A 27,782-nucleotide genomic window follows, 5' to 3' on the forward strand; every position below is an offset into this window, starting at 1 on the left:
GCTTCCCTGAGACAGTTTCTGACAGTTTGTACAGAGATTCTTTGGTTAAGCAAACCAATTGTTGCAGCAGCTGTCCGGGTGGCTGGTCTCAGATGAACTTGGAGGTGAAGATGCTGGATGTGGAGGTCCTGGGCTGGTGTGGTTACATGTGGTCTGTGGTTGTGAGGCCGGTTGGATGGCTTATGGTAGAGAAATTCACTTAAAACTTGCAACATCTGTGGCATTGTGCGGTGTGATAATACTGCACATTTTAGAGTGTCCTTTTATTGTGGCCTAAGACACAACTGTGCAATAATCATGCTGTCTAATCAGATATTGAAATGCCACACCCGTGAGGTGGATGGATTATCTCGGCAAAGGAGAAGTGCTGACTAACACAGATTTAGACAGATTTGTGAACAATATTTAAGAGAAACAGGCCTTTTGTGTACATAGATAAAGTCTTAGAACTTTTGAGTTCAGCTCATGAAAAATTGGGGCACAAACAGAAGTGATGTTTATAAGTTTGTTCAGTGTATATTTATACTACATTTACTATATAGATGCAGTCCGTAACTTTTGCCACTTTAGAGGTTAATAAACAGAACTACATGCATCTTGAAGAACATTAGTATTGGAACACAGTAACTGGGCTTCTCTGCAGCGGTTCCTACCAGAAACAGTCTAAAATAGTCTGAATATAAATTCTTATTATATGTGTAACGTAATGATTCATGATAAGCCAAAAACACGATTTGGAAAATGGATTCCTGTACTCACTAATAATATACATTTTATGTATTTTCTCTCAATTCCTGAATTTAATGAACAGACATGTTTCTCTTGAATTTATCTGGAAACTCACTGGGAACATCTTGAACAGCTGCAGGCGGTAAGACGTCCAACCTTTTTTGGATTTGTAGATGGGGAGCGGCAACTGGATGTTACGTGCATACTGAGAGAACAGGAGCACCAGGAATATGGTTCTGTTTAAAAGAGGGGAGAGAGCGAACATTTTGGCTCCACAGAGCTACAAAATCAGTTATTTACACAAACGTGTGTGTGTGTGTGTGAACTGCACTCACAGCATGGCGATGCCCCAGTGTTTGCCTGCCCTCTCTCCAGCCGCCTGGAAGCCCGAGAGCCCAATGAGAGTGACAGTAGGGGTAATGGTGAGCGGGCCGATGTATTTCAACAGGACACCTGGCAAACCCAAGGCCCCTATGATCACCTCGATTACAGACGAGACTATTATAGCTCCCTGGATCTACAGAGACAAAGAGAAAGGGAGAATGAAGTTGTGCTTAAATCCAATCACATATATTAACTAAAAAAAAAAAAAAAAAAAACATAACATAACACGATAGATAAAAGGATAGTTCATCCAAAAATGAAAATGTATCATTTATTCCTTCACTCTACTGCTGTTCCAAACCCACTTTAGGCACATTAGACTTTGGCTAATCTTCAAAACACAAATAAAGAGATTTTTTATGAAACCTGAGCGGTTTTGCTTCCTCCACTGAAGTACCAGGAAACCAAATTTTCATGTCACACACAGTGAGCGTTTGCAATCTACAGCTATTATTGCTTCAATTTATTCAAAATAGTTATTCAATTTTTAAACAAAGGTTACATATTCAATATTGTATATTTACATAACTCATAATGACACATTTCTCTCTCTTTCTTTCTGCTGTATCTGGTTTTCACTTATCTTTACAGTATATTTACTCTGAACCCAATGTTTTTTCATTGATTTCTGAGCACTAAATAGACATTTATGCACATTGTGATTTGTATGACATTAAAGAGACATGCTGAAACTCATGTAAAACTATTCTAATCAACATTTAAATTAGCTCATATTACCACAGTCAAATTTTAAGATATTAATTAGGTATAAAAATACATTGCAACATTAAATTTTACTGTAAAGATGATTTGTTAACAACCTCTTTTTTTTAACGTCTGCAGTGGTTCTATAGATGTTTTTTTTATTTTTTATGGCAATGCAGAGCCCTATCTGTGATCTCATTTAAGGTCACACAGTTTCATGCGTCAAACCTATTATAACCAATCTGCCTTAACTGGTCACCTCATTTTATTTCATTAATTGTGCATCACTTCACTTATCAATTGTACATCTCATCTCTTTCACCTCTCGTATCCTGGGGTACCAGATGTCTTCTGTGTGTGGCAGCTCTGTGGCATTTAAAAAAGGAAAAGCTGCAGAGAAACAGGACAATCAGGTTAGCTGTTTTAAGTGTGTCTGAGAGGGTACATGAGCGTGTGTGTGCGACATGTACCTGTTGCGTTACATTTCCACTTATCCAGTGAAAGGATGGCTCTTGCAGGGGCGAGAAAAGCAAAAGCACTAGCCTGGAACAGTGGAAGCCTGGAGGCAACACACACACAAAAACACAATCATTCACAAGAACACTCAAACACTGACAACACTCCTGCTCCTTGGAAACATTTATGCGTGGCTGATGAGAAAAGACATGTAATAGTCACCAAGAGGAGCTCTAATGTCAATCTTTTCGTTTATGAATTTGTCTGTAAATCATAAAGACATGAACACTAGTATCCATTTAGTCTCACATAAGCAAACCTTTGATTAAACAATGTTAGATACTAAGGTTTTTTTTTTATTCACTTTCAGGATATTTTTTTTCCAAGAACACTTTGACAAGAAGAGACCACCTGACTGACATGTCCTGTAACACCAGCCATTTTACATGTGGTTTAAGGCAGCAGTTCCCAACTTTTTTGACCCCAAATCCTCTTTGTTCAAAAGCCCTCCTGTCTAAGATGATATGTAATTTCTGTTGTGTAGTAAAAATGCATAAACTCTGAAATATGATAACATATTTGTATTTATTTTCTAATTAAGAGCATGTTACTAAATGCAAATAATTTTAAGCCTTATTCCTGACCTTAGATTTTTCCCACCATGCCACAAAAGGATAATACAAAAGGACGGGAAGAAAATAAATAAATAAATAAATCCTTTGAAGTATGTGTTTATTTCTCATTTATATATTTTGTAAACTTTTTTTAGTTTTATTTTTTTATCAAATGTAAAACAAAATTGAATTAGATAAACATTCCATTGAAGTATGTTTATTTCTAATTTCTAATTTTGTTTTAACATTTTTTTTAAATGTTAAGTCGTGAGTCGTGGGAAGTCGTGGCCTAATGGTTAGAGGGTTGGACTCCCAATCGAAGGGTTGTGAGTTCTAGTCTCGGGCCGGACGGAATTGTGGGTGGGGGGAGTGCATGAACAGTTCTCTCTCCACCTTCAATACCACGACTTAGGTGCCCTTGAGCAAGGCATCGAACCCCCAACTGCTCCCTGGGCGCCGCAGCATAAATGGCTGCCCACTGCTCCGGGTGTGTGCTCACAGTGTGTGTGTGTGTGTGCATTTCGGATGGGTTAAATGCAGAGCACAAATTCTGAGTATGGGTCACCATACTTGGCTGAATGTCACTTCACTTTCACTTTTTATTTTATTATTGTATTGAAATGTAAAAACTAACAATTAGATAAAAAATAAAAATAAATAAATGTCATTGCAATTTGTGTTTACTATTATTTGTCTGTTATTTAATATATTTTATTATACAGTAATATAGTTGCATATAAATGCAACATTCTGATTTGGCCTGAACCCCTCAATCAACTAATTTTAGCCCCTCATATTAAAAAGTTTAGGCACTTCTGCTCCAACCACTAGATGTCTCCACACACACTACTAATATGATCACTGATGTGGGCTTTTAATTCTGATAGTAAAGACAGGTGCTACATGAATAATATTTCCAAATAATAATTCCAAAAATCCCACTGATTTTGTAATTGATTATCTTTGCTTAAGAACACTTGATGCTTTGCAGAACAAAAAAGTGAGGAGGAGGGCCATCATGACCTAACATTGATAATGAACACCGTAACCTCAAAAGAACCATGTTGTACAAAAATACAACAGATGAGCACAGATTATATTTAAATTATTTGATTATGGGAGTTCAGATAAAGGTCAAAACACCAGTTATTCATCCTCTGTTCAGTGGAAATAAACGGTTCAGGTAGATTTAACAGGAATCAGGTCATTCATTTGTTTTCCATTAGTATTAATGATATAGTAATATAGCTTTTGGTGATCATCAAATATGCACACAGACATGCATTAAGGAAAGCGTACATACAGTGACTCAGCACAAAGGTCTAACTCCACTCTTATCTTCTTCCCGTTTTCTCTTTTTTCGTTCACTCACTCAGGTTTCCCTGGAGACAGCTTGTGCCATGAGCCAGTGACGTCAAAACGGAGAGATCACAGACATCATTCGACCCTCTTATAAAAGTGGCCACAAAAGAACACTGAGTGCCAGACACAAAACAGGCAAAGACTAAATGTCTTTATTACATGAGCAGCCTGAAGGATCAGACCTCCACAGACACTCAGCCTCCTGCAATCTACGCCACAGAAGACATCACTGCCACTTGCTAACCTACTGGAGGTTTTGTGTCATATAAAACTGTTACGACAATAGTTGCATTAAATCGCAGTGCAGCAGCAAAACATTAACAGAGGAAACTTAGAGGGAGAAAACAGTTTCCGGAGTTGCTGTGATTGATGATGCTTTAAGACATTGTAGATAAGACATTGACGCAATAGTTATTTTATAAGAGACCAGCATGTACGCATTATTCAAAACCGAGGCGAGGCAACTGAGGTTAATGGTTTGCAAAATATGTAAAAAAACAAACACACAAACAAATGATGCTATAAAATGCTCCAGTCTTCAGTGTCACGTGATCCTTTCTAACATGCTGATTTACTGCTGATTTAGAAACATTTCTTCACTAATGTTGATGACATTTGTGCTTCAAAATATTTCTGTGGAACCATGAAACAGTGTTTTAGAATTCTGTGATGAATAGAAAGTTCTAAAGGACTGCATTTATTTGAAATATATTTTTTGTTGTAACAAATGTATTTGCTTGTGTCATTTTTAATCAGTAATAACTTTTTAATATATATATATTTTTTTACAACATACTATAATAAATACCAAAATAGTTGCTGACTAATATCAAATATACTTTTTACATTTATTTATCATTAGCAGGCGATACTGCACATGATATATGAATTTAAAACTAAAATTACCAATTTGCGATTTCACTTTTTTTTTTACGTTAGTGTGTAATGTTGCTGTTTGAGCATAAACAATATCTGCAAAGTTATGTAGCTGAAAGATCAATGCAAACGGAGATATCTTTTAAAATTCTGGCAGTTTAATGTCTACAAAAACGGCCAGTAGAGACTACAACGCCCCTTATTCCCTGGGTTTGTAGAGTAACAGACCCAGATAAGCCCCGCACTCAGGAAAAGGCAACAAAGGGGGCAATGCCATGCTACCCTGCTTTAGAGAAGAGGAAACTAGACACGTACGTAAAAATCTATTTATATATGAAACGCGATTCATATGCATAATTCATTTTTTTTAAATGAAGCATTAACATGTTAGACTGCACCCCATCAATTCAAGCCTAGGAAGAAAAAAAAAAAACACCCAGTGTCCCAGACACAGTGCACTGTCTGAATTGGAGCACTATAAAGAGCTGAAGGCCTTCATTACTGAGTAATTAAAGAACATGAAGCACAAACACAAAGATCCACCGATGACCACATCTAAAACTGAACTGACCCATTTCTCCAGACCTCCTTGTTACACGAAAGACTGATAGTTCGATTTTGTTCCAACAAAAGCAGATCTCACACCACAAGAAAGCTGTTATGTTCTCTTCCACTTTCCAAATCTTTTTTTTCTCTTTCATAATAAAATGCAGTCAACCTTTTAAAAAGTCATTAAAACAGAGAAATGTTTTTACAGAAATGTCAAGGCTAATGGTCCATATCAGGAAAGTGGCCTTCAAAAACTGTAATTGAAGGAGAGAATATGGCTTAAAGCACCTTGAATACAAGTGCCTGTGTCTTGCAGCCAGTGGAAAAAATAAACTTGGGAACGCCCTTCTTCACAGAACTGAGAAAAATATTTTAATTGACACTAAATCTAGGTTAGGTTACTTTCACTTTCAGCAAGAGGAAAGAGCAAGACAGGGAAAAGGAAATAAGTAAACATTAACAGAGCAAAATAACAGAATGTACTGTAAGGTGGAGGATCAGCTGAAGAGAAGGGAAAAAGAAAAACACCCAACAGCAATATAAAAATATAAATAAAATAATAACAAAAAACATTAAAATATGCCCTATTATGGATTTATTTTTATTAGCTTTCATGCAGTGTGTAACAGCTTTAAGTGGAATGAAAATCTGAAAGTGCACTGTGCATAAAGTTATTATTTCTCAAAAGAAAGAGTCGAGACTGAGACATTGGTTTCACACGTTTTCACACGTTTCCATCTACCTATTTTTAGGTTAACTTTATATTCATATTTATGTTGTCATTATGTTATGACTTTGACATTTTTACATATGAACATTATTATTATTTATTTTAATAGTAATCGGCTGCCCACAGGTTCAAAACGATTGGCATGAAGAATTTATTTCGACAACTGAATAGAATAAATGTTTTATCCGATAAGAAAAAATGTGCATAAACTACGATGGAAAAATATTTACCGAATAAATTTCACCATGCGCATTGCAAAAGTTATATGACTGTTATCAAAGTATTTCCGTATAATTATGGTCTTACATGCGTTCCAAAACAGAAGGCATCCACCTCTTAAAGCAATGACCACATTTATTGTGTTACGTCTGCTCTCGCTGAAGCACAAGTAATTTATTAAATATGAAAAAATGAATTAAAAGTATTATATTACTACTATATGAACAATAACATTTACCATGTTATAACAGTGTAATAACATTTGGTTTTTTTCAGCAGTGTTCCTTTTACATAGTAACAGTTAAAATATTTATTGTAGCCTAAATCTCAGCTTATAACATTAATGTAATTAAATTAAATATAAAACAAACTATTTGTCACTGCCAGGACATTAACGTTTTTATAGAAAATATTTTATAGTTGGTTATAGATAAACAAGTTATGCTCAGAGTCCAGAGCCTCGATTATAATATTATAACAGGCACCTTACTATTAGAGACCTGCACTATCACGGCACCCATAGCGCGGGAAAACACTTGATGCAGGAGAATAGTTAGGGTGTTCTCACACTAGGCAATCTTAACTGTGCCGTAACGCGTTTGACCCCCAAAAGCCCGGTTTGTTTTATTAGTGTGATCGCTCCTGGCTCGGTTGGAAGAAGAGCACGGGCTCAGGTATACATAGATCAGTGAGTGTGAACGTGAACTGCAATGGAGTGCAGATCTTCTGATACGTGCTGCATGATGGCGTGAATATTTCTGAGCGGCAAATATATGATCTGTAAAGCAATATATTGTGAGAGGGATGTGTGTTAACCGACCGAGTCCCATACAACTCAAAATCATAAACCACAAAGTAAAAAAAAAATAGATTCACGCCATTGAAACATTTTTTAAAAGGATCCCAAGCTGTTTCACGTTGAGATCAACATTAGCATATTGCCTGCCCACTTGTTGGTCTTTTCGTGTTGGTCTGAATGAAAATGCCAATTCATTCTTTTCCACTAGGTGCAGCTTTAGGAGCGGCAAAAACAGCTGTTACCCCGGTAACGCTGTACACAAAGCAGCACTGCACTCACAAACGCTGCTTTATCAGGCATTACAGGCATGATGAAATTAAAATGATACCAAGTGGACCAATCGCCACAGAATAGCATCACGCAAAGGAGGGGTTTGGAAAAATTATTCGTTGAGCAAGTAAGGTAAAAAAAAAGCCATCTATTTTTTGAGGGGATTTCCAAAACCAAAATATGAACCTTTCACTACCCATAATAGGGGCACTTTAATGGAACTTTTAAGTGTTATATTCATACTTATGGTTTTCCAATAACTGCAAACTCCATGTTTAACTCTGTGGGGTCATGAAGTCCATGCCCTTGCTTTGACTAACTTACCCAAACCATGAACGAGTGATGCGGTGTTCAACATGATCTATATGTCATGATGTGCTAATATATTTCTTACCCTGTGAATAGTCATTCGTTTTTATGCACAGTTTTGCTGTAAACTTCTCAAAATCACTACATAAATTCAATTACATAGACAAGCCAGTGAGAAAGCTGAGAAACTCAGCGGTCTTTACTGTGGTCAGAATGTTCTAGATGTTATCCTCTTCTCTACCATATTTTCTGGAAGTGAACAAAAGTAGAGGCAAGTAGAAGCAGTACTTGCTGAACTTAAATGCCCTTGCAAACTAAGCCTGAATCTTATATTCAGAAAGCAATCAATAAAACCACCCACAGAAAACAACATACTGTGTGCACAATAAAAGTGAACACAACAGATGGGTTTCTGCCACATTCTGAACTATTTTATATGTTTTATCAGAATAACGGATTCTGAGAAAAAAGTTAAATAAGGTGTAAGTAAACTGTTAAGCTTACTTGTAAATCAATTAAACTCCACTGACAGTGGAGCACTGCATGAGATTCACCACGCAGGCTGGATGTGAGCCTGTATCTAGCATTGTCTCCATGGCACAATGTGTCTGGAACACATTCTAAACCTTGCTTTAACATACACACACTTACCGGCAGCCAAGGGTGGTCTGCAGCAGGGTGGTGATGCCCACACAAAAGAAAATGGTGCCAATCAGCTGACTGGTTGCCCATTGGTCAAATCCCACACACATGGCTTCAGCAAGCAGGAAGGGCACTGCGATAGTTCCACTGAAGCAGGTAAGATAGTGCTGAGGAAGAATGGTGTGGAAAGAAAACAAGAAAAAAATATTTTTATCTCTGTAAAGGAGGAAACCAAATCTCTAGTCTGCTTCAATGTCAAGAGTCACTGCTGTAAATTCTAGGGTCAATGCTTCAAGTTGTGTGTCAGGGCTTTGAAGCAGTCACCTTCAACTTTCAGCAGTGAAACTAGACTTTAAAGTCTAGGGTCTCTGCTATAAATCCAAGGTCACTGCAATAACTTTGAGGCTCATTATTTTAAAATCCAGGATTCACTGCTGTTGACCACTGCCTCAAACTCGATCAATGCTATAAAGTTGAATGTCATTGATGTAAAACTGAGTGTTACTCTTTCCAAGACAGGATTCACAGCAGTGAAAGTTGAGGGACACCATTTTAAAGTCTAGGGTCACTGCTGTAAAGTCAAGGGTCACTGCTACAAACTCGATGGTCACTGCTGTAAAGTTGAGTGTAACTGTTTCCAAGTCAAGGTTTCACTGCTGTTAAGTTAAGAGCCACTGCTTTAGACTTGATGGTCAATGCTGTTAAGAGGAGTGTCACTGATGTAAAGTTGAGAATTACCGTTTTCACACCAACATTCACAGAAGTGAAAGTTGAGGCCCACTGTTGTACAGTTGAGGGTCACTGCTTCAAAGTTTAGTTTCACTGCTGTAAAGTCTGGATTTGTAAGTCTAGGATTCATTGCTGTAAATTCGAGGGTCACTGCTGTAAAGTTGAGTGTTACTGCTTCCAAGTCAAGGATTCACTGCTGTAAAGTGTAATGGCCACTGCTTCAAACCTGATGGTCAATGCTGTAAAGATGAGTGTCACTGCTGTAAAGTTGAATGCCATTGATGTAAAGTTGAGTGATATTGTTTCCAAGCCAGTGTTCACAGCAGTGAAAGTTGAGGGCCACTGTTTTAAAGTCGGGGGTCACTGCTGTAAAGTCTAGATTTCTAAGTCTAGGATTCATTGCTGTGAATTCGATTGTCACTGCTGTAAAGTTAAGCGTTATGGCTTACAAGTCAAGGTTTCACTGATGTAAAGTAAAGGACCGCTGTTTCAAACTCGGGCATTACTGCTGTAAATTCTAGATCTAGTCACTGCTATAAACTCTTAGTTTGATTCATTATTGATAAATGAGTATCTTAAACATCCGGGGCCCAGGATGTTCCAGTCAGTATGTCCACGTGTGGCTGTGCATGTGTTTGTACCTGTAAACCTAGGAACACACACAGGTACCAAGGCGGTGTGTCCTCTATGGTGTAGATCATGTCCATTCTCCTGGCATCTATGCTGTCTGTACTGTCCACAGTCTCTGATATGGAGCACTGAAGGGGAGAGGAAACACAAGACACATGGGATTCAGGTTCTCTGCTGTTCCTATGGTAACCAACCTCTATTACAGAGAAGTTGAGTGAGAGCTGCACGCTATAAACGGCATCAGCACACGCAAACAGCAAAACCGCTCACAATTCAAACGGCATCAGCAGGAAATCAGTTCCTCTATATGCAATTATCCCAAAATGAACTCAAACTCCAAACTGATAGAAGGCGTTACTATAAGAGTTATTCTGTTACATCTTAAATATGTTGTAATGGAAAATACGTACTTGTTTTAACAGTTTGACTAATTAAAACGGTGCAAGGATACAGTACAGCCATAAAAGTCTTCTTCTCTGTGTCTTTCAAAGTTTTATTGGGAGATGCAACAGTTATTTGTTACAACAACTCACTACCAGCAAAATAATTCACATTTCTGACAAATATTAGTGGGAACAAAGAAACAGGGAGACTATTATTACCGCTGTATTAGAGGCAAACATTGAGGAAATTCCACTGGTTGTTGTGACCTCCCAAATCCCGTTCTCTCAGTGGGGGAAAAGTGCCGAGTCATAATGACTGAGCTATTACAGAATGGGGCTTAACATGGATAAGCATGACTGGTACGAGCAGCCCCTTGATTAAAGGTGAAGTGTGTCATTTCTAATAGTACCAAAAGCATTACAAAAATCTCACTTTGTCCTCAGTCTGGCTGTCTTTTGCATAAATGGCCATGAGTTGCGTGTCCTCTGCGTCCTGATCTCCGGGGGTCTGCATGACACCATTAACCACCTTTCAAATACACAGAAATGTGCAAACATCACATATTTACAATAAAAAAATAAATAAAACAAATACAGGCGACACTACTTGCAAACTCTTCTAATGTCATGACAAAGGATAAAAGTGAATGCGGACATCTTAATCTTCCAGAAGCTTTGCTTTGGTTCTCTTTGGCACCTCTTATGCCAGGATTTCAGTGACAAGCGCATACAGTGGTTTTACCTTACATCTCATGATATTACATCCCCTCACTGGCAAAACATATCAGTCCACTAAAGTTCACCAGGGCGCTCAGAGGCAGTGTTATGCAGATACAGTAAGTGACCACACTCATGTAGGGAAGAGTTCACCAGAACAAGGATTACATGAGGTTTAGCTCTAAAGTAGTGGAGTTTTTGGTGGTTTCTGATTACATCATACTAGACAAAAGATTTAGATGGCAACAATATGGTCTTTCCAGTAACCTCAAGCAATTATTATATACAGAAATTATTCAACAAGGGGACTAGAAAAGAATATGCGTCACCAATGATTCATCGTCAATTTAAAAGAATGATATAATACACATAAACGTTACAAGACGTGGTTTGTTATGTAATTGCGTTTAAGGGAGTGTTTGGCATGACTAAGGGAAACCGGAGTCTTGACACCTCTTTTTAAATGAGTGAACAGATCAAGTTACAGAGAGCAGACCATAATGAATTGACTGATAAAGGGACACTTCGGTGAAAAAAAGATAATCTCTTACAGCATGTCTCTAATCTCTTGACATGCTTTGTTTAAATATGCATGCTTGGCAACAAAAACACTATCAAAAGCAGCAGCAGCAGCTTATAGGTTGTTCGGTTTGTTTCACTTAAACAAAAAACTTCCCTCCAGTGGTGAGAATGCGAACATGAGGGGCTCACGTTACAAACAAACAGACTTTATAATTAAATTAGTAAAGTATTGAAATATATTATTTGTTAAAATTGGGAATTATTTAAATGTATATTTAAGCATTTATGAATGGTAATGTTTATAATGTTTACAATGTTAATTTATAAAGAGATTATTCTTCGCTGTTAATTCATGCCTGTTCATAATACATTAATTAATGTAAATTTATACTACAACTTGAAATGTTGAAGTATTTAAAATGTATTATATTAAAATGGATAGTCCAAGCTATTGGATTGGTCAAAGGCTAAACAAGCCTACATTTATTTATTTTTTTATTTAGAGTTATTGTTCAAATGGAATGTTTTCCTGTGATGGTAAATCTGAATTTTCAGCATCATTACTCCAGTCCACAGTGTCACGTGATCCTTCAGAAATCACTCTAATATGCTGCTCAAGAAACATTTCTTTATTATTATCAATGTTGAAAACAGATGTGCTGCTAACTATTTTTGTGGAAACTGTGACATTTTAATTTAGAAATCTTCCATCAAAAGAACAGCATTTATTTATACCATCATGAATGTCTGTCCTGTCACATATATATATATATATATATATATATATATATATATATATATATATATATATATATAGAGAGAGAGAGAGAGAGAGAGAGAGAGAGAGAGAGAATTTAATGTGTCCTTGATTAAATAAATCCTAAACATTTGAAAAGTATTTGTATTTACAACCCTAGTGTGAAGTGTCACCATTATATTTATGACGTGTGTGTGTGTCTTCAAAATAAACCTTATGTATACCATGTTTGCCATTCCTTGTAGCTTACTGAGCTTAGAAAACTGAAAATTCCGAAAATCCAGCTTTTAAATTGCACATATTTAAAAGTTGCAATTTGCTCATTCTGTAATAATAACAGTCACTGTAATAACAGGCTAGAAGGCATTGTTTCTGACCCTATGATTAGCATCATTCCACACAGACAAACAGACACTCACTGGGATGGGGTAGAAGTGTGCACTGTGTTTGTTCTCCTCCTCATATTTGCCAGGCTCTGTGGCGGAGTCCATGGATTTGGGGGCGGTGTTTTTACCAACACCCATTCCTCCCTTCTGCTCCTCTGCCTCCTCCTCCTCCTCCTCCTCTCCCTCGGTCTCTGTTCCTCTCCTCCACTCGCTCTCACGCTCCGGTAGAAACACTGCTGCTCTGGCTGTCAGCACACTCTCATGCTCCTCTGACTGGTCAGCCAGGTCATCTGGGGTCAGAAAACAGAGCAGTGTTGTTCATGAATGAATAATGAAATGAAAGTGCTCATCTGAAGATAATCTGAAAAAGAAAACCATAATCACTATAGTCAAAACCAATAAAATCACCTAAAAATCATCCCTTAGTTTTTTGTTAAATAAAAACTGAGTCCTTCACACTCATTATATGGAGGCAAAGGCAGAATGAACTGATTAATAAGTTATGCAACATGCAATGAAATAGAAACTTCAAGCAAATCCAGATCTGAGACCATTAATCAAATGAATAACGGTTTACACACTTTGGAGTGTGGTTTTGGACTCAAACAACCACTTATATAACAATGATGTGTGATCAAACATCTACATTTATGGACACAAGCAAAAGAGTCTTAAAAAAAAAAAAAAAAAAGTAAAATGAGGTAAAAAATAAAGTGTAAGGATGAAAAATGGGGGGGGGGGGGGGGGGTAGGATGATGAAGATGGGATGGGTGAGATGGAAAACAGAAGCGATAGAAAGACAGCAAGTGACTGGTGAAGGTTAGTATGCTTTATCAGAGGACACTGTTGATTTTGGCAACCATCAAGTCCTGTTTACTTTTCTTGTGGCCTCGGGCCAGCAACCTCCCTAGTAATGACCGTGATTAGATGCGTCAGTGCACCACCAACGGCTGTATCCCCCACCCCCATATCACCCATGATCCTACAGCAGCCTTGAACTCCAGGACAATCACATCTGCTTGGTATCTAAAAGCCATCTGGGTCCACAAACGCCCCTAAGTGCTACACATGCCATGCCAGACTCCTACATGTGTCCAAACTAGCCACAGTCACAAAACCTCAAGATATTTTGACATTAAATTGGTTGACTTGGATGTAAAGCAGATATTCAGTACAATGTTAACAGATAATTAGATTATAATAGATAAGTATTATTATCAGTTATTGTAGTTTTGCATCCAACATAGTTAGGAGTACGGCAGGGTGTTTTATTACATTTTATTTCCTCATTCATTCATTCAACCACTATTTTAAACACCTAAAACACCCTGGATTAACGCTTGATTGCTCCGTTGTCTTCCAATTCATTAAAACCAAAATGGAACTTTAATTTCATTCTCATAATTGAAAATCACAACATTGCCATTATGTCCAATTTATGAAGATAACTCACGCTAACTGATGCTAACGTGCTCCAGTTATTATAGTGTTAGGGACAAGATGGTGAAAAACTGTTTAATGATAACAACACAATATTTAACATTAATAATGGGTTTAGAAATGATTCTTTGAATTGCCTTCACAAAAATTTGTAATCAAAAGTCTTGTTTACATTTTAACGTGACATTATATTGGTTCTTATTTGGAAAGCAGGTGTCCTAGTGCAGCTGGGGACAGTAAAGAAATGAGTACCTAGTTCCCACATCACTCCCACCAATCAGGTCGGCCGGAAGCATCTGTGTGGGAGGGGTTAAACTGGGAGAAGAGAAGGATAGAGAGGGTGGAAGAGAGAAAGACAGAAGAAAAGAGGTAGAGAGGGGGAAAAGGAATGAGGGTTGACAAAAAGAAAAGATAGAGGGGACAGATATTAATTAGCAGCCAAAATACAAATCACAAGCCATTTTGCCACAAACACGTCCATTTGATTATTCAAAGAATGTTGTTCAATTAGCATGTTGGTATTTTGAATGTGTTTGCCTATGAGCAAATCCAAGCCTAACACTTCACAAGCTTAAGCAAATATCCTCAGTTTAAAACAAGCATGCAGCTGATGCACAAACAATAATTTGTACTCATCCTCGTAGTCGTTTAAACAGGGAATGAACTTTGGCACAGGGTTGTGGGTATTTCCCATCATTTTACTAGTTCTCATAGACAATGAAATCAAGTTATTATTCTGAAAACTTTCACAGACAGAATCAGTGAGTCATCACTACCACATCTTCCCTTTTCAAGAGAACTCAATTAGTATGGAGGACCTGGATCAGCTGTGAAATCGGTGTGGGTTTTTTTTCTTTTCTTTTTTCTTTTTAACTAAACTGATTGGAGTTTCTCACAAAAATGTACTGAATAACAGTTAAAGAGCCACACAGATGGGAAATCAAAAATTACCTGTATTACAGTGTATGATGTAGCGGTCCATCAGTGTAAACAATGTGCAAAGTAATTAAACCAAAAAGTACAAAAGATTTATAAAGTTATTGGCTTCTAAAGTAAGGAGTCGACTCTGAATCGCTGAAACGAGTCGTTATAGATTTGCATAATAATCTCCACCTACCGTGTTGGGAGAAACGGAACTCTGACCTGCCCCACCCCCACACAGACGCTCTGGTTGGTGTGAGAGCATCATGTCGAGCATCTCCGAATCACAACGCGAAGTATGATTATGAAGTTATGTGTTTGTTTTTTCCCCGAGCGTCTTATCAGTATGTGTGCTGTCTGCAGCCTTTCTCTGTGCTGATCTTCATTTACAAACACGTCATTAAAATGAAGTGTAACAAGTGCTGCTAACAGATATTCTGTGATAAAGTAATCCATATGAAAACGCGATGTCCGTTTTTCACGTCTCCCTTCATTATATCTAATGTGACAACGCCCCCGCGCTGAACGTGCTATTCAGATTCAAACTGAAGCGTGCGGCTTGAATACGCCCACACAGAAGAAAAAGCAGCGAGACTGTTCAAGTTTTTCATTTTACTGTTTGCTTCGCGATGAGAGGAATAAGACATAATTCATCCCGAAAAGATGCTAACACACTGTTTACCGTGAAGTTGTGTGCGGAACAACCAATCAAAACTGACTATGTTTGTTGACCAATCAGAACACAGTATGCTATCGAAAGGTGGGGTTTAAGGAAACTGAATATTTTGAACAGCTTCGCGCGAACCGTTTGGGGATCTCTGAGAATTGAGGTAATTTTAAAATGATATTTTGACAAAATGACAATGTTTTTTAACCTTGGATGGATTTAAACCTATTGTACAGGACTTATAAACAGTGATAGGAAGCTTAGAATTTTCATGGCTCTTTTATATAACTGCATATGAAGACCCAATCTCAAACAACACCTTATGGACCTCCTCAATGCAAATCTACTCTTTGCCACATGGACTTATGGGTAAAATAGTGTCCTCTGCACAGCTGTTGTGAAGTAGACGCTCGGGCATCCTTCTGAAACTGAAACATTTTCTTAAAATAATTCCACTGATCAACAGTGTTTGTGTCTGCCTGTGGGCATGTAGACAAACAAAGTGAGCTGTCAGTTTCTCTCAACACTCAGCTTTACAGCTGTTAGTCATGACCCCTCAGGTATAATACATGTCCTCCTAATGTTATCATCAGTCCAAAACACAGAAGGACGGTCCGTCCACAGATACTGCTGTCACACACGGTTTGTCTGAGCGGATTTAGTCATGATTTCAAACGGAAGACAATCCATTTGATTACATGACAGGCAGGGAGCTAAACAACAAATCCAACAACTCAAATTTCACAAACAAGGCATCCACGCAGATCTGGCAAGAGCCTGAGTGGAAAAAAATAAAATAATTCAGGGCCACAAAAATATTTGGCTAACTGGGGTGAGCTGTGTTTATAATATCAATACTGGACTTCAGAATAGAAACCTTAAACCTGGAGATCATCATCTCACCGGGAAACCATTATAACTGGAGCAAGACTAAACCACCAACCAGCTTCAGGGGCACATGAGGAGGAGAAACTTGAGCTGCTTTAAAGATCGTGAAGAGGAGACCCACTTTTATTGTGGGAAGAAAGGTCCAGACAGAATGTTTTGTTATATTCCCACAACACTGTCTGTTGTTGTACTGGTGACTAGCATGTGAAGCACATCACATTTCATTTTGGTCACCTTTAATGATCCCATTATCTCAAAATCTAAGCTTACTGATGTCCAAAAGGTTAAACCTAGACATCAAACCTCTTCCAAAGCTAATTTACAGACAAAACGCACTGAGCCCATTTCTGCTGCAGCCTTTATGATGAAACATCTGATAGTCAGGCGTTTGGTCCTGAAGGCCACTGAGACAGATGGACAGAATATGACAGTTCACTGCCTACACATTTAGCAACATTGTGAACGTTAAAAGTTTCACTTGTCTCATATGGGAATTCAGATGTGTCAAACTCAGTCCCAAAGACAATTCATAAATAGTATGTGTGACTTAAATGTCCAGATACTTTTTTGGGCCACTGTATATTTTTCTGAGAAGCCAACAAACAGTATGTGCAACACAAAACATTTGGGGTCACTAAGATCCATACATTTTGTTATGTTCACCAAAGCTGCATTTATTTGTTTAAAAATACAGTAAAAACAGATTCAAATTTAATAGATCTGTTCTATATTTTAATATTTTTTACATGTAATTTTTTCCTTTTATGGCAAAACTGCATTTCCAGCAGTCCTGATGAGTAGATGGTTAAACAAACAGCAATTATTTGAAATACAAATATTTTAAAACTAATTATAAAAGAAGTAGAGACTATAATGTTGCTGTTGTTTTCCCCCCAAAGCTCAACCATCAAATGTTGATGGAACTGAAACCAGAGCTGGTCTAACAATCAGCCCAGAGACTTGATGGAATGAACTAGTTCTCTGTCATTAGCTTGTGTAGAGGAACTTGTCAAACGTGACAAATAAAACTCAGCAGATTTTACATACATTGCCAAACTTCCTCTTAAGTCTTGCTAAGATCATGCTGAATAATGTGACTTATACCCTTCCCTGAGTCAAAGGTTTTAAAATTAGGCTCCAAGAAGCCCCTAAGTATCCACAAGAGGGTGCTACAGAGAGAAAATAAAAATCTTACAAAACATATACGTATTAACAGTAAGAAATATGATTTGCAAGGTACATACAAATAGTCAATATACACTTTGCATATTCCAAGGGAGTTGTTACTGCTACTGTTGTCTCACTGACTGGTTGTCTGGCAGTACGGGCAGCTTTCGGTTTTTAATATCTATTGGGAAAATCACAGTACAAATAATTCTGGCTTCAACTGGAAAGGTTTCTGTAATATAATCTCAGGTAGAAAAAAAAAAAAAAACATTATGTACTAAAATTATAACTGTACCTTAATGTAATATAAATAAATATTCTCCAAATAATATTTGTATAATATGTTCTGTTTTTGCGTCATTGTAATATTGTTCATAAGTAAAACAAGAAACTATTTATACAACATTTAACATACAACATTTAACAACAAACATTAAAACAATAGTTTTCTTCAGAATTGTTCACATTCACTCATTTCAGTGTCGTTACGTTTAACTAATAGTTATCGGTAATTAAAATTTAAATAGAATACAATTTAAATATTAGATGAAAATGTAATTGTAACAACAATTTATGTTGTAAAACAAACTGAAATCAGCATAAGTAGGCTAGTTAAATTATGAAAACAAAAATAAACAAAATATGAATGACAAATGCACGATGACAAAATGACTAAGACATTAAATTAAAAAGTGACCAATTCAAAGAGGTAATACATTTTGTAATAGTATATAAACAATGAATAACACTTATATTTATTGTTCTTTGCCAATAATAAAAGTCATAATTTGCCCTCATTCATCATTCTTGATTAACAATGAATCTGTATAAACGATTATATAAATTACTTTATATTTATTGGTCTTGCTATTATGAAGTAAAACAAAACAAAACCCTGCCCTGAGTCATTATTCTCCATGCTCGGTTCCCCCCAGAAAGAGGCGACCTTTCCACATCCATGACAACACATTCTTCCTTCCCAGCTAATTCACTCAAATATGCCGTTTAATTAGCCCTCGCAGTGGTGAGGGGAGATTAGTGACAATAGCCCAGCAATACAGGAGCCTGACACCACAGGACAGTCAAATTCCTTTAGAAATGAACATACTGTATCCACTGGCTCTCTTGGACGCACATCAATTAAACACAAAGGGAACCCACGGGAAAGAAGGGGGCACTGACTCAACGGGGGGATCTGGGGAGCTTTGGTCAGCAGAACAGTGAGGCCTTGAATCTAGTCTGCCCCAGATTTACTGCAGAACAGCAACAGAAATTTATAGAGGTGTGTATCAAATAAAAGATCTCAAGAGATATGGCGTAAGAACAGGCAGACTGAAGTCAAAAAACAGAAATCTGAACTTCACTAAATGATACTTTATAGGAATAGTACTAGAAATGTACTCACTCTCAGTCCATCTAAGATGTATATGAGTTCATATCCTCATTGAACTTTAGCATTACATTACTTTCACACCAGTGGATCCTCTGCAATGAATGGGTGCCGTCAGAATGAGAGTCCAAGCAGCTGATAAAAACATCACAATACAACATTACAAACATCTTATGAAGAAACAGCAGTGTGTCTATAATAAACAAACCTCAAAGACTAACTTGAAATCCTCTATCCACTATTTCTTTCTCCAGTACAAAAAAAATAAAATAATCTTAAACAAGAGAGAAATATGCACAGATTCCAAACTAATATTGGCTTTAAAAGTTAAAATGGATTAATGGATTAGTTTCTTACAAACTCACAACTTTTCACTTCACAAGATGACTGATGGTTGGAAGTCGTGTGGATTATTGTGATGTTTTTAGCAGCTGTTTTGGATTCTAATGGCACCCATTCACTGCAGAAGATCCACTGGTGAGCAAGTGATGTAATGCTATATTTCAGGTAAACTTTAGCTAAACAAATTTTTATTTTTGGGGGAAGTTGAACTGTGGAGGAGAGAGCTTAAAAAATAAATATGATGAGTAAACTCTATAGACTGAATCAAACAGGTTATAGATCACTCTGACTAAAGAGACACTTACAAAAGCCACTATCTCGTGACAACAACAAAAGAGGCACCATCAAGGACATCGTCAGCCAAATTTTAAAAGACATGCAGTCAAGGTCTTGTGACCTGGGTTATCTGCTTTCGATGTAGTTTTTTAAGGTCAACCACACATGAAATTCAAAGCAAATCACTCAAATGTGCATCGCACACTGAAGCAAAAAGCGTTTCCCATATATAGCTAAATCAGCAAAATAAATGCCTAAATGCTGTTGTTTCAACATTATGGCAGGCCAAGGGTCATTCTAAAAAAATGTTGAGTTGGTCATACAAAATTCAAGTTCAAGTTATGAATGTAGTGCAATTATTGCCTATAAAAGCTGATGGCAAGTATTTAACATCATGATGACTTCATTATCATTTGATGTGTTGAAAAACCACCAGTGATCATTTCTCATAAAATATTCATTTTATGATAGTAGCAAATAATTGTTTGATAATGTGTAAAAAAAATAATATATAGCCAAATCATGTTATTCCTTCGTTAAATACTAGGTTATGATTTTCATATCTGAAAAGGTCAAGGGACATGTTTGTCACTCTATACTGACAATGACCCAAAAGCAAGAGGAGGCAGGAATTGACTGTGGGAACATTCTTGTTAAGGGTCACATCCAGAACAGATTCCCACACAACTTACTTCAAAGTACACTTCACTTCTAAGGGGTGTCACAAATGATGTGCGCTCTTGTGCATTTTTGTGAGGTGCTATAGTACATATGTAAAGTATGCACATAAAGTATAAAATTGCAACGGTCACAAATGTACTAGTCCTTCATGTCAAAAGTAGTGTGAGCACTTGGAGTATGTCAGAAATGGAACAGGACATCAGTTTACTGTTACACCGGGTTAGTTGAAAGCTCAAACCTGTTTTGCCCTTAAATGTCATTAATGGTCACACACTTCTGCCCTTTGCTAAAGAACATATTGTTTCAAGCGATCTTTGTCTCAACCTTGATTTGGCAGTTATTAAGAGCCCGGACTCATCTTATTATGAAAACAGAAAAAAAAGAAAGGAGGAAAATGACACAAAATCCCCTGTTAAATGGAGTTAAATCTACAAACTGCCTTATGGGATGTGAGAAACTGAAAGGGTGAGGTTTCTCGGATGAGAATCCAAATGACATCTTCACAATTTGCATTACCGCAAACCAATAGGTTTTGAATTATGGAAGTACCATAATGATCATTTACTGAAAGAGGCCAATAGATGCAATTTATGTGTTGTAGATAAATACAACTTTAGAAACTACAACTACAGAAAATCTTTAAAAGGAATAACTCATCTTTTTCGCCAGCACTTAACCAACTAATACTAGCACTTACCTTTTCTTGTCTATCATATTCTTGAAAAAAAAAAAAAAAAAACCTAGCTACGTGTTCTGTACTAGAATAACTTAGACTTGTCATGACACTTGAATCTGTTGCTATTCTCTTGTTGGTCTGCTAAATGTAAATGTAAATGAATAGCTAACAAAACATGAAAAATCTGTCACCATTTACTCACCTTCACGAAGTTCCAACCCAGTGTAACTTTTTCTTCTGTAGAAAAACAAAAGATAATTTGAGAAATGGCCATATAAGTTACAAAAACTGTCTAGCTACCAAAATTCTTCAAAACATAATATTTTATATTCCACAGAGGTAAATAAACCATACAGGTTTGGAATAACATGAGGGGGAAATTTTTTATATATAATTTATTTACATTTTTGGGGTGAATTAAATACAATACAGATAACAAAAAAAGAAGCAATTATGGCGTCACTTTGGTGAAATTTTGAATCCTAATGTAAATCTCAGGGCTGGGCTATTTCACGATTTAAGTTTAATATCAGCATAATATTTTTTTATGAGTTTTGTTTTGAACTGCTATGCGAATTCACTGCTGCCAATCTAGAAAAAAAAAAAAAAAGATCAACTGCAAAGATTCTTATTTAACCCTGTACATGCTCATTCTGTAAATGATAAGAAACGCCTTACAACCCAAATGTTTTCTCAAGAAAAATGGAAAGAGACAGAAAAAGTGAACATAGAATCAGAAATGGTCTGAAAAAGACTGAAATAGCATAAGCGTGAACGAGAGTGATGACACTTTTTTTCCATTTTGTGACCGAGAAAAAGAAAGAGTCAGAAAAAGAGGAAGAAAACCTTCAATACTCTCTTTTTCCCAGTGGTGTTAGATAAGGTTTTGTGACTGTCAGCCTGCTGGTTTGTTAACACGCTCTCTCAGCTTCACCATTTAATTACGCTGTTCTCACTTTACTTAGCTAAGCTCTGAGAAATCGATCCAGTTTGTAATTTGTAAAAAAAAAAAAAAAAACACTTCTGGCCATGATTGGATTGTCAAGAGCAACTTGTGCTGACAAATGCAGATTCAAACGAACACAAAAGCAAGAGGAAAACAAAAAAAGAGCCCTCCATGCACAAAAGCTAATTAAAACACATTTATTAATCTATCATAGATGAGAAATACAACTATTAGGATCCACTGCCTTTAACTTCTCTGTACAATATTTAGGCAAGTCTAAACCAAGCATTTGAGCAAAGCATTCCACTCAAAAGAGTCTTCTGCTGTTTGACAGCCTGTGCTACGAAATACAGCTGCCACAATCCAGTCTGTGTTCCTCTGAGCTACATCTGTTTATCTAAACTGTTTATGCAATCCTGGATGTCTTTCAGTTTATATAACATTAAAATGACTGGCTCAAACGGAGCAGAATCAATTCTGTACTCAGAGACATTCGTTATCTAAAGCAAATGGGATCAAACTGCCCACTTATATAAAAATAAAATAAAAATACACTGGTGAAATATGTCATTATTGGCATATAGGTGGAGATGTCTCTGACCAGACAAATCCCAAAAGTCATAGTTCATACAACATCACATGAATGGACATTTCAGGCATCATTTACTAAAATACCCAAACACACTTACACTGCGATTGACTCAAATAATAAGCAAATATCAAAGAACAGACAAAACAAATGAATCAGACAGATGGAGAGCATAGGTTGGCTGCAGATGGCCTTTATTCGATCTATGCATAACTAAGTAGGTTGGAGAGGGCATGCTTTGCCATTAATACTGCAGTATTCTCTTAAAGTTTGATCAAATGATTTCCATGACATCTCCAGTCATGATTACTGGGTAAATTCATTTCATAGAGATTGCGGAGGAAAATGTTAATTTGTATGTCAGGTAGCAGGTTTCTATATTAACTACTGAACATTTTTGCACATGTAGGAGGAAAAGCTTATGGAAGATTTTGCTCTAGGATTAACATTTTGTTGAACACATTTTTCAGAGCTGAGCAATATTATAAACACACGCTACTGCTCATAACTACTGCTTATCTTTGCAAGGTCATGTTAACTTGATCAAAAGTGACAGTGAAGACATTTATAATGTTAGAAAATATTTATTTTTCAAATAAATGCTTTTCTTTTGAAGTGTATATTCATTCCACACACACAAAATTAAGCAGCATAGCTCTTCTCAACATTCAGAAATGAAATAAATGTTTCTTAAGAAACAAATCAGCATACTAGGAATGATTTCTGAAGGATCATGTGACACAGAAGACTAGAGTTAACCTAGAAACTTTTACCAGCCCACATCACTTACTACCAATTTCCTGAGACACCATTTACTGTTGCGAAATCATGCAACGGAAAACATGCACCAATTACCAAAACCATTCATTGTTTGTGCATCAATAAATATCATAAGTGTCCATGTTGCATCACATGAGTCACGGATGATGACGTCAGTCAATGGACCGACATGAACCTGCTCACATGCTTCACCCTTTGTCACCTCTTCTATCACATTATTACTAACCTTGACATGCTTTTAATAGATAATCAAAACGAGTATACTTTTATTTAAATCAACTAAGATAAGAATGTTTCATATTTAAACTATCGTATCCTGATACATGTCTCCCTGCTTTTAATGGAGACACCATGTACCTGCTACTGTGCTGCGTTTAGTTTAATCAAACGTGACATTTTAACACATTCTTGTAATATTAACCCTTAATTAAGGGATGAAAAGCATCAAGCATGGGCGCAGCATGTAAAAGAGAGAGAGTTTAACTCGCTGCCACTGGTAGTTATTATAAGACTACAAAATCAAGTCTTACACACACATAAAACAAACACGAAAACTGTAAATGATCATACAACAATAATCTTTAATAAGCAACCCAGTTAGAAGCCAGCATCGCATCTCTAGGAATGAAATCCTGAGATGTTGATGGGATGCGACTAGGACATTTTATTAATCATTATTAAAATAATTACGCCAAGGTGATATTAAGAAAGTTTATATTTACAATTACAATACACCACGACTTGTGTTATAAAACACACCGAGTCGTTAGTTCTCACCTTTCTGGGATGAAACAAATCGTTTTCCTCTTCTGTAATTTCCCCTTGTGTTCTGTCGTTGGTACCTTTAGCAGCACTGAGTGTCCTACTTGACCACTACCGAGGGCAAATACAGAAACAGCGGCTTTCTCTGTGAAAACACCTTCGGCAGGACAGAGTCTTCTGACTAGACTGGGTTATATGATGAGCAGGAGACGAGAGGAGCGATGTTTCCCTAATATATAGCAACACACGGACATACACACAGCACACGGGGCACTGTGGTATTTCAACGCATGCTCAAAACAAACTCTGACGTCGGAACGCTGATAAACCCCGCCTTCTGGTGATTTTCGGCCAATAGAATTGTTCACATGCTTTGACGCAACGTCCCAGTCATCTCTCTTGCCGGTGTCGTTTCTGACCATGTGATTTCACAAGCCCGCTCAATACAGCCTCTTCACACGCCCCCTATCGCCTCACAGGACTCCCATTTCCTCCGATGTGCTGCTTTAACAGTAAAAATGGCGCCGCCAGTCTGTTTTCTTTTACCGTCTATGGTTTTGAATCTCTCTCTCTCTTTTTTTTTTTTTTTTTTAGTATTGAACAGACATATTTACAACACATAATATACAAATAACAACCCAAAAGTTAGAGGTTGAGGAAAGAGACCTCAAATATATGTACAAATATTTAAATTAATTAAAAACACATTCAAAACAATTTACAAATAAATAATAATATTTTAAATACAAAGCTTTTTAGGCGCTCTCAGTGCGTTTCTCGGCGCCCCCTTCCGGTCTTCAGGCGGTACTGCGCGCCATTACTTAATTGACCTGCATTCAGTAACCGCTGCATAATGACATGAAATAACATTTAAATATAGCCTTGTTTTTCAATATCATCATTACCAAATATCATTACAAAACAAATTATACATACAGTGAGGTCGCTGAGTGACAGTTATTGTTCTTCAACAGAGGGCCATTGAAGACACAGAAGAAGCAGTGTTTGTTGTGGAAATGTTTTAGGGGTTTTGCTAAGCTCTCAATGAAGGGTTTAAGATCGAGCAGAACACCACTGACTCGACAGATCACTGAACAGTTGAACACAGGCTTACAACAGCAGCACTGAATAAACAAACTTGCAGTCGTTTTTATTATGTTGTTTAATTTTATTATTGGTGGTAACGAACACGGACAGGACCATCACTGGTGGGGTGCAGGCATGTTTTATTTGATTTAATTTATGTATTTATTTATTTATTGTATAAATTAATTATATCCCAGACAGCAAGCAGTTTCTGCCCAGATCCAGTCCGAATGGATTTCACGCGGACCAGATGTGGGCCAGATCTGGGCCAACACTATAATGCTGTCTGGGATATGTTTATATGTGCATGTGTGTGTGTGTTTCTGTTTGCGCACATCTTTCCCAAAATTCCAGATATCGGGTCGAGTCAGGAAATGTTGAGACCGTGGTTGAGACTCTGTCGAGTTCCGAATCGATGCCTGATCACACTTGATCGGCACATCACATCACAGACAGACAGAGCCGCAGAAGCGAATCCCTCTGTCTTTCCAGTTATGTTTGTGTTAGTGTGGATGTCACAATCCCCACACAAGAACAGAGGACAGGTGGATCCAAATGTAGTAAGCCTTTATTAGGGTAATCCAAATCGTAATCCAGTCCAGGCAGGGGTCAAAACCAAAGTGGCAAATCAAACATAAACATCCACAAAACAAACGGGCAAGAACAGGACTTAGAAGTGGCGTGATAACTACAAGGACTGGTAACACAAACTAAAACAGACAGGGTATATATATACACAGGGAAATGAAGATGCTAATGGGGAACAGACTGTGTGCAATGATTAATGAACAGGGATAGCTGAGTGCAATGAGGAGACAGGGATAGTGGGGAATGAGGACATCTAGTGGTTACCCAGGGAACACAAACCAGACTCTGTGACAGTGGAGGTAAGTGGTGATAAACAAAAGACTAAGCTACCTGTGCCCATCCTTTCACTGCATGATTCAGTTTATGAAAATGCATTTAGAATCATCACAGAAGTCAAAGTGGGTGGGGGGGTCATTTCATATAGCTAATCAGTATCACGCGAAGACTGACGTTTTTTTTCACCAAAAACCGCATGATTACATGTATGAATGTATATATATATATATATATATATATATACACACACACAGTACAGACCAAATGTTTGGAAATATTACTATTTTTAATGTTTTTGAAAGAAGTTCCTTCTGCTGATCAAGCCTGCATTTATTTGATCAAAAATACAGAAAAAAACGTAACATTGTGAAATATTATTCCAACTTAAAATAATAGTTTTCTATTAGAATATACTTTTAAAAAATAATTTATTCCTGTGATGCAAAGCTGAATTTTCAGCATCATTACTCCAGCCTTCAGTGTCACATGTAACATCCAGTCTATCACATGATCCTTTAGAAATCATTCTAATATTCTGATTTATTATGAGTGTTGGAAACAGTTCTGCTGTCTAATATATTTGATGAATAAAATGTTAAAAAGAACTGCATTTGTTCAAAATAAATTTTTATTTAATGATATATATTCTAATAATACATTTTCTTTACTATCACTTTTTATCAATTTAACACATCCTTGCTGAACAAAAGTATTGATTTTATAAAAATACTGACCCCAAATTACTGACCAGTAGTGTATATTGTTATTACAAAATATTTATATTTTAAAAACAGCTTCTTCTTCTTTTTTTTTTTTTTACTTTAATTCATCAAAGTATCCTAAAAAGTATCACATGTTCTGAAAAAATATTAAGCAGCAGAACTGTTTCCAACTTTGATAATGAATCATCATATTATAATGATTTCTAAAGGATCATGTGATAATGATCCTAAAAATTCAGCGTTACATCACAGAAATAAATGATCATTTAAAGTATAATACATTTAAAAACAATTATTTTAAATTGTAATAATATATCACAATATTACATTTTTTTCCCTGTATTTTTGATCAAATAAATGCAGGCTTGATGAGCAGAAGAAACTTCTTTCAAAAACATAAAAAATAGTAATGTTTCCAAACTTTTGGTCTGTACTGTGTATATATATATATATATATATATATATAAAATAACAATTTGAGTCTCTGAGCAACATGAAGCTGTTTTGTTCCTGAATGTATCAACAATTAAAATGACTCGGTTCAATCGCAATGACTCACTTATTAACAGTGACTTGCTGCCACCTGCTGGCAGTTTTCAGTTTCACATCTTTTTTTAAATACAATTTCTAATATCAGTATTCAAGGTTGTGTTTAAAATATCAAAACAGTATTAATGCATTTGTATATGCATATATATATTTTTTATCAATAACGCATACCCCCTGATATATTCAGCGTCTGAGCCCCTGCACGTCCCTGATAGGGGCTCGCGCAGGGCCTGAGCTGAGGTTTGTGGGCCATGTTTGACATTGTTTA

The 27,782-nt window shown here is 36.7% G+C and overlaps 1 protein-coding gene across 6 annotated transcripts in view; it reads right to left on the bottom strand.

Moving 5' to 3' along the window:
- LOC127963682 (solute carrier family 23 member 2) overlaps window positions 1-24,589 on the bottom strand; it is a 31,924-nt gene extending 7,335 nt beyond the window's left edge. Inside the window, exons 1-12 of one of the 6 annotated variants that reach the window (XM_052563718.1) lie at window positions 24,309-24,589; window positions 21,419-21,453; window positions 19,257-19,376; window positions 14,461-14,523; window positions 12,802-13,058; window positions 10,820-10,915; window positions 10,015-10,131; window positions 8,654-8,811; window positions 2,289-2,377; window positions 2,141-2,208; window positions 1,065-1,246; window positions 845-965 (exon numbers count right to left, since the gene is read on the bottom strand). In XM_052563718.1, the coding sequence (XP_052419678.1) occupies window positions 845-965; window positions 1,065-1,246; window positions 2,141-2,208; window positions 2,289-2,377; window positions 8,654-8,811; window positions 10,015-10,131; window positions 10,820-10,915; window positions 12,802-13,058; window positions 14,461-14,473 (1,101 nt within the window). In that variant the 5' untranslated portion in view covers window positions 14,474-14,523; window positions 19,257-19,376; window positions 21,419-21,453; window positions 24,309-24,589. The remainder of the gene's footprint in view (window positions 1-844; window positions 966-1,064; window positions 1,247-2,140; window positions 2,209-2,288; window positions 2,378-8,653; window positions 8,812-10,014; window positions 10,132-10,819; window positions 10,916-12,801; window positions 13,059-14,460; window positions 14,524-19,256; window positions 19,377-21,418; window positions 21,454-24,308) is intronic. The other 5 variants (XM_052563717.1, XM_052563722.1, XM_052563719.1 and 2 more) reach the window with 5 other exon arrangements.
- Between the last annotated feature and the right edge of the window lie 3,193 nt (window positions 24,590-27,782).

Source organism: Carassius gibelio, chromosome B8, assembly GCF_023724105.1.
Source record: "Carassius gibelio isolate Cgi1373 ecotype wild population from Czech Republic chromosome B8, carGib1.2-hapl.c, whole genome shotgun sequence".
Classification (NCBI taxonomy): domain Eukaryota; kingdom Metazoa; phylum Chordata; class Actinopteri; order Cypriniformes; family Cyprinidae; genus Carassius; species Carassius gibelio.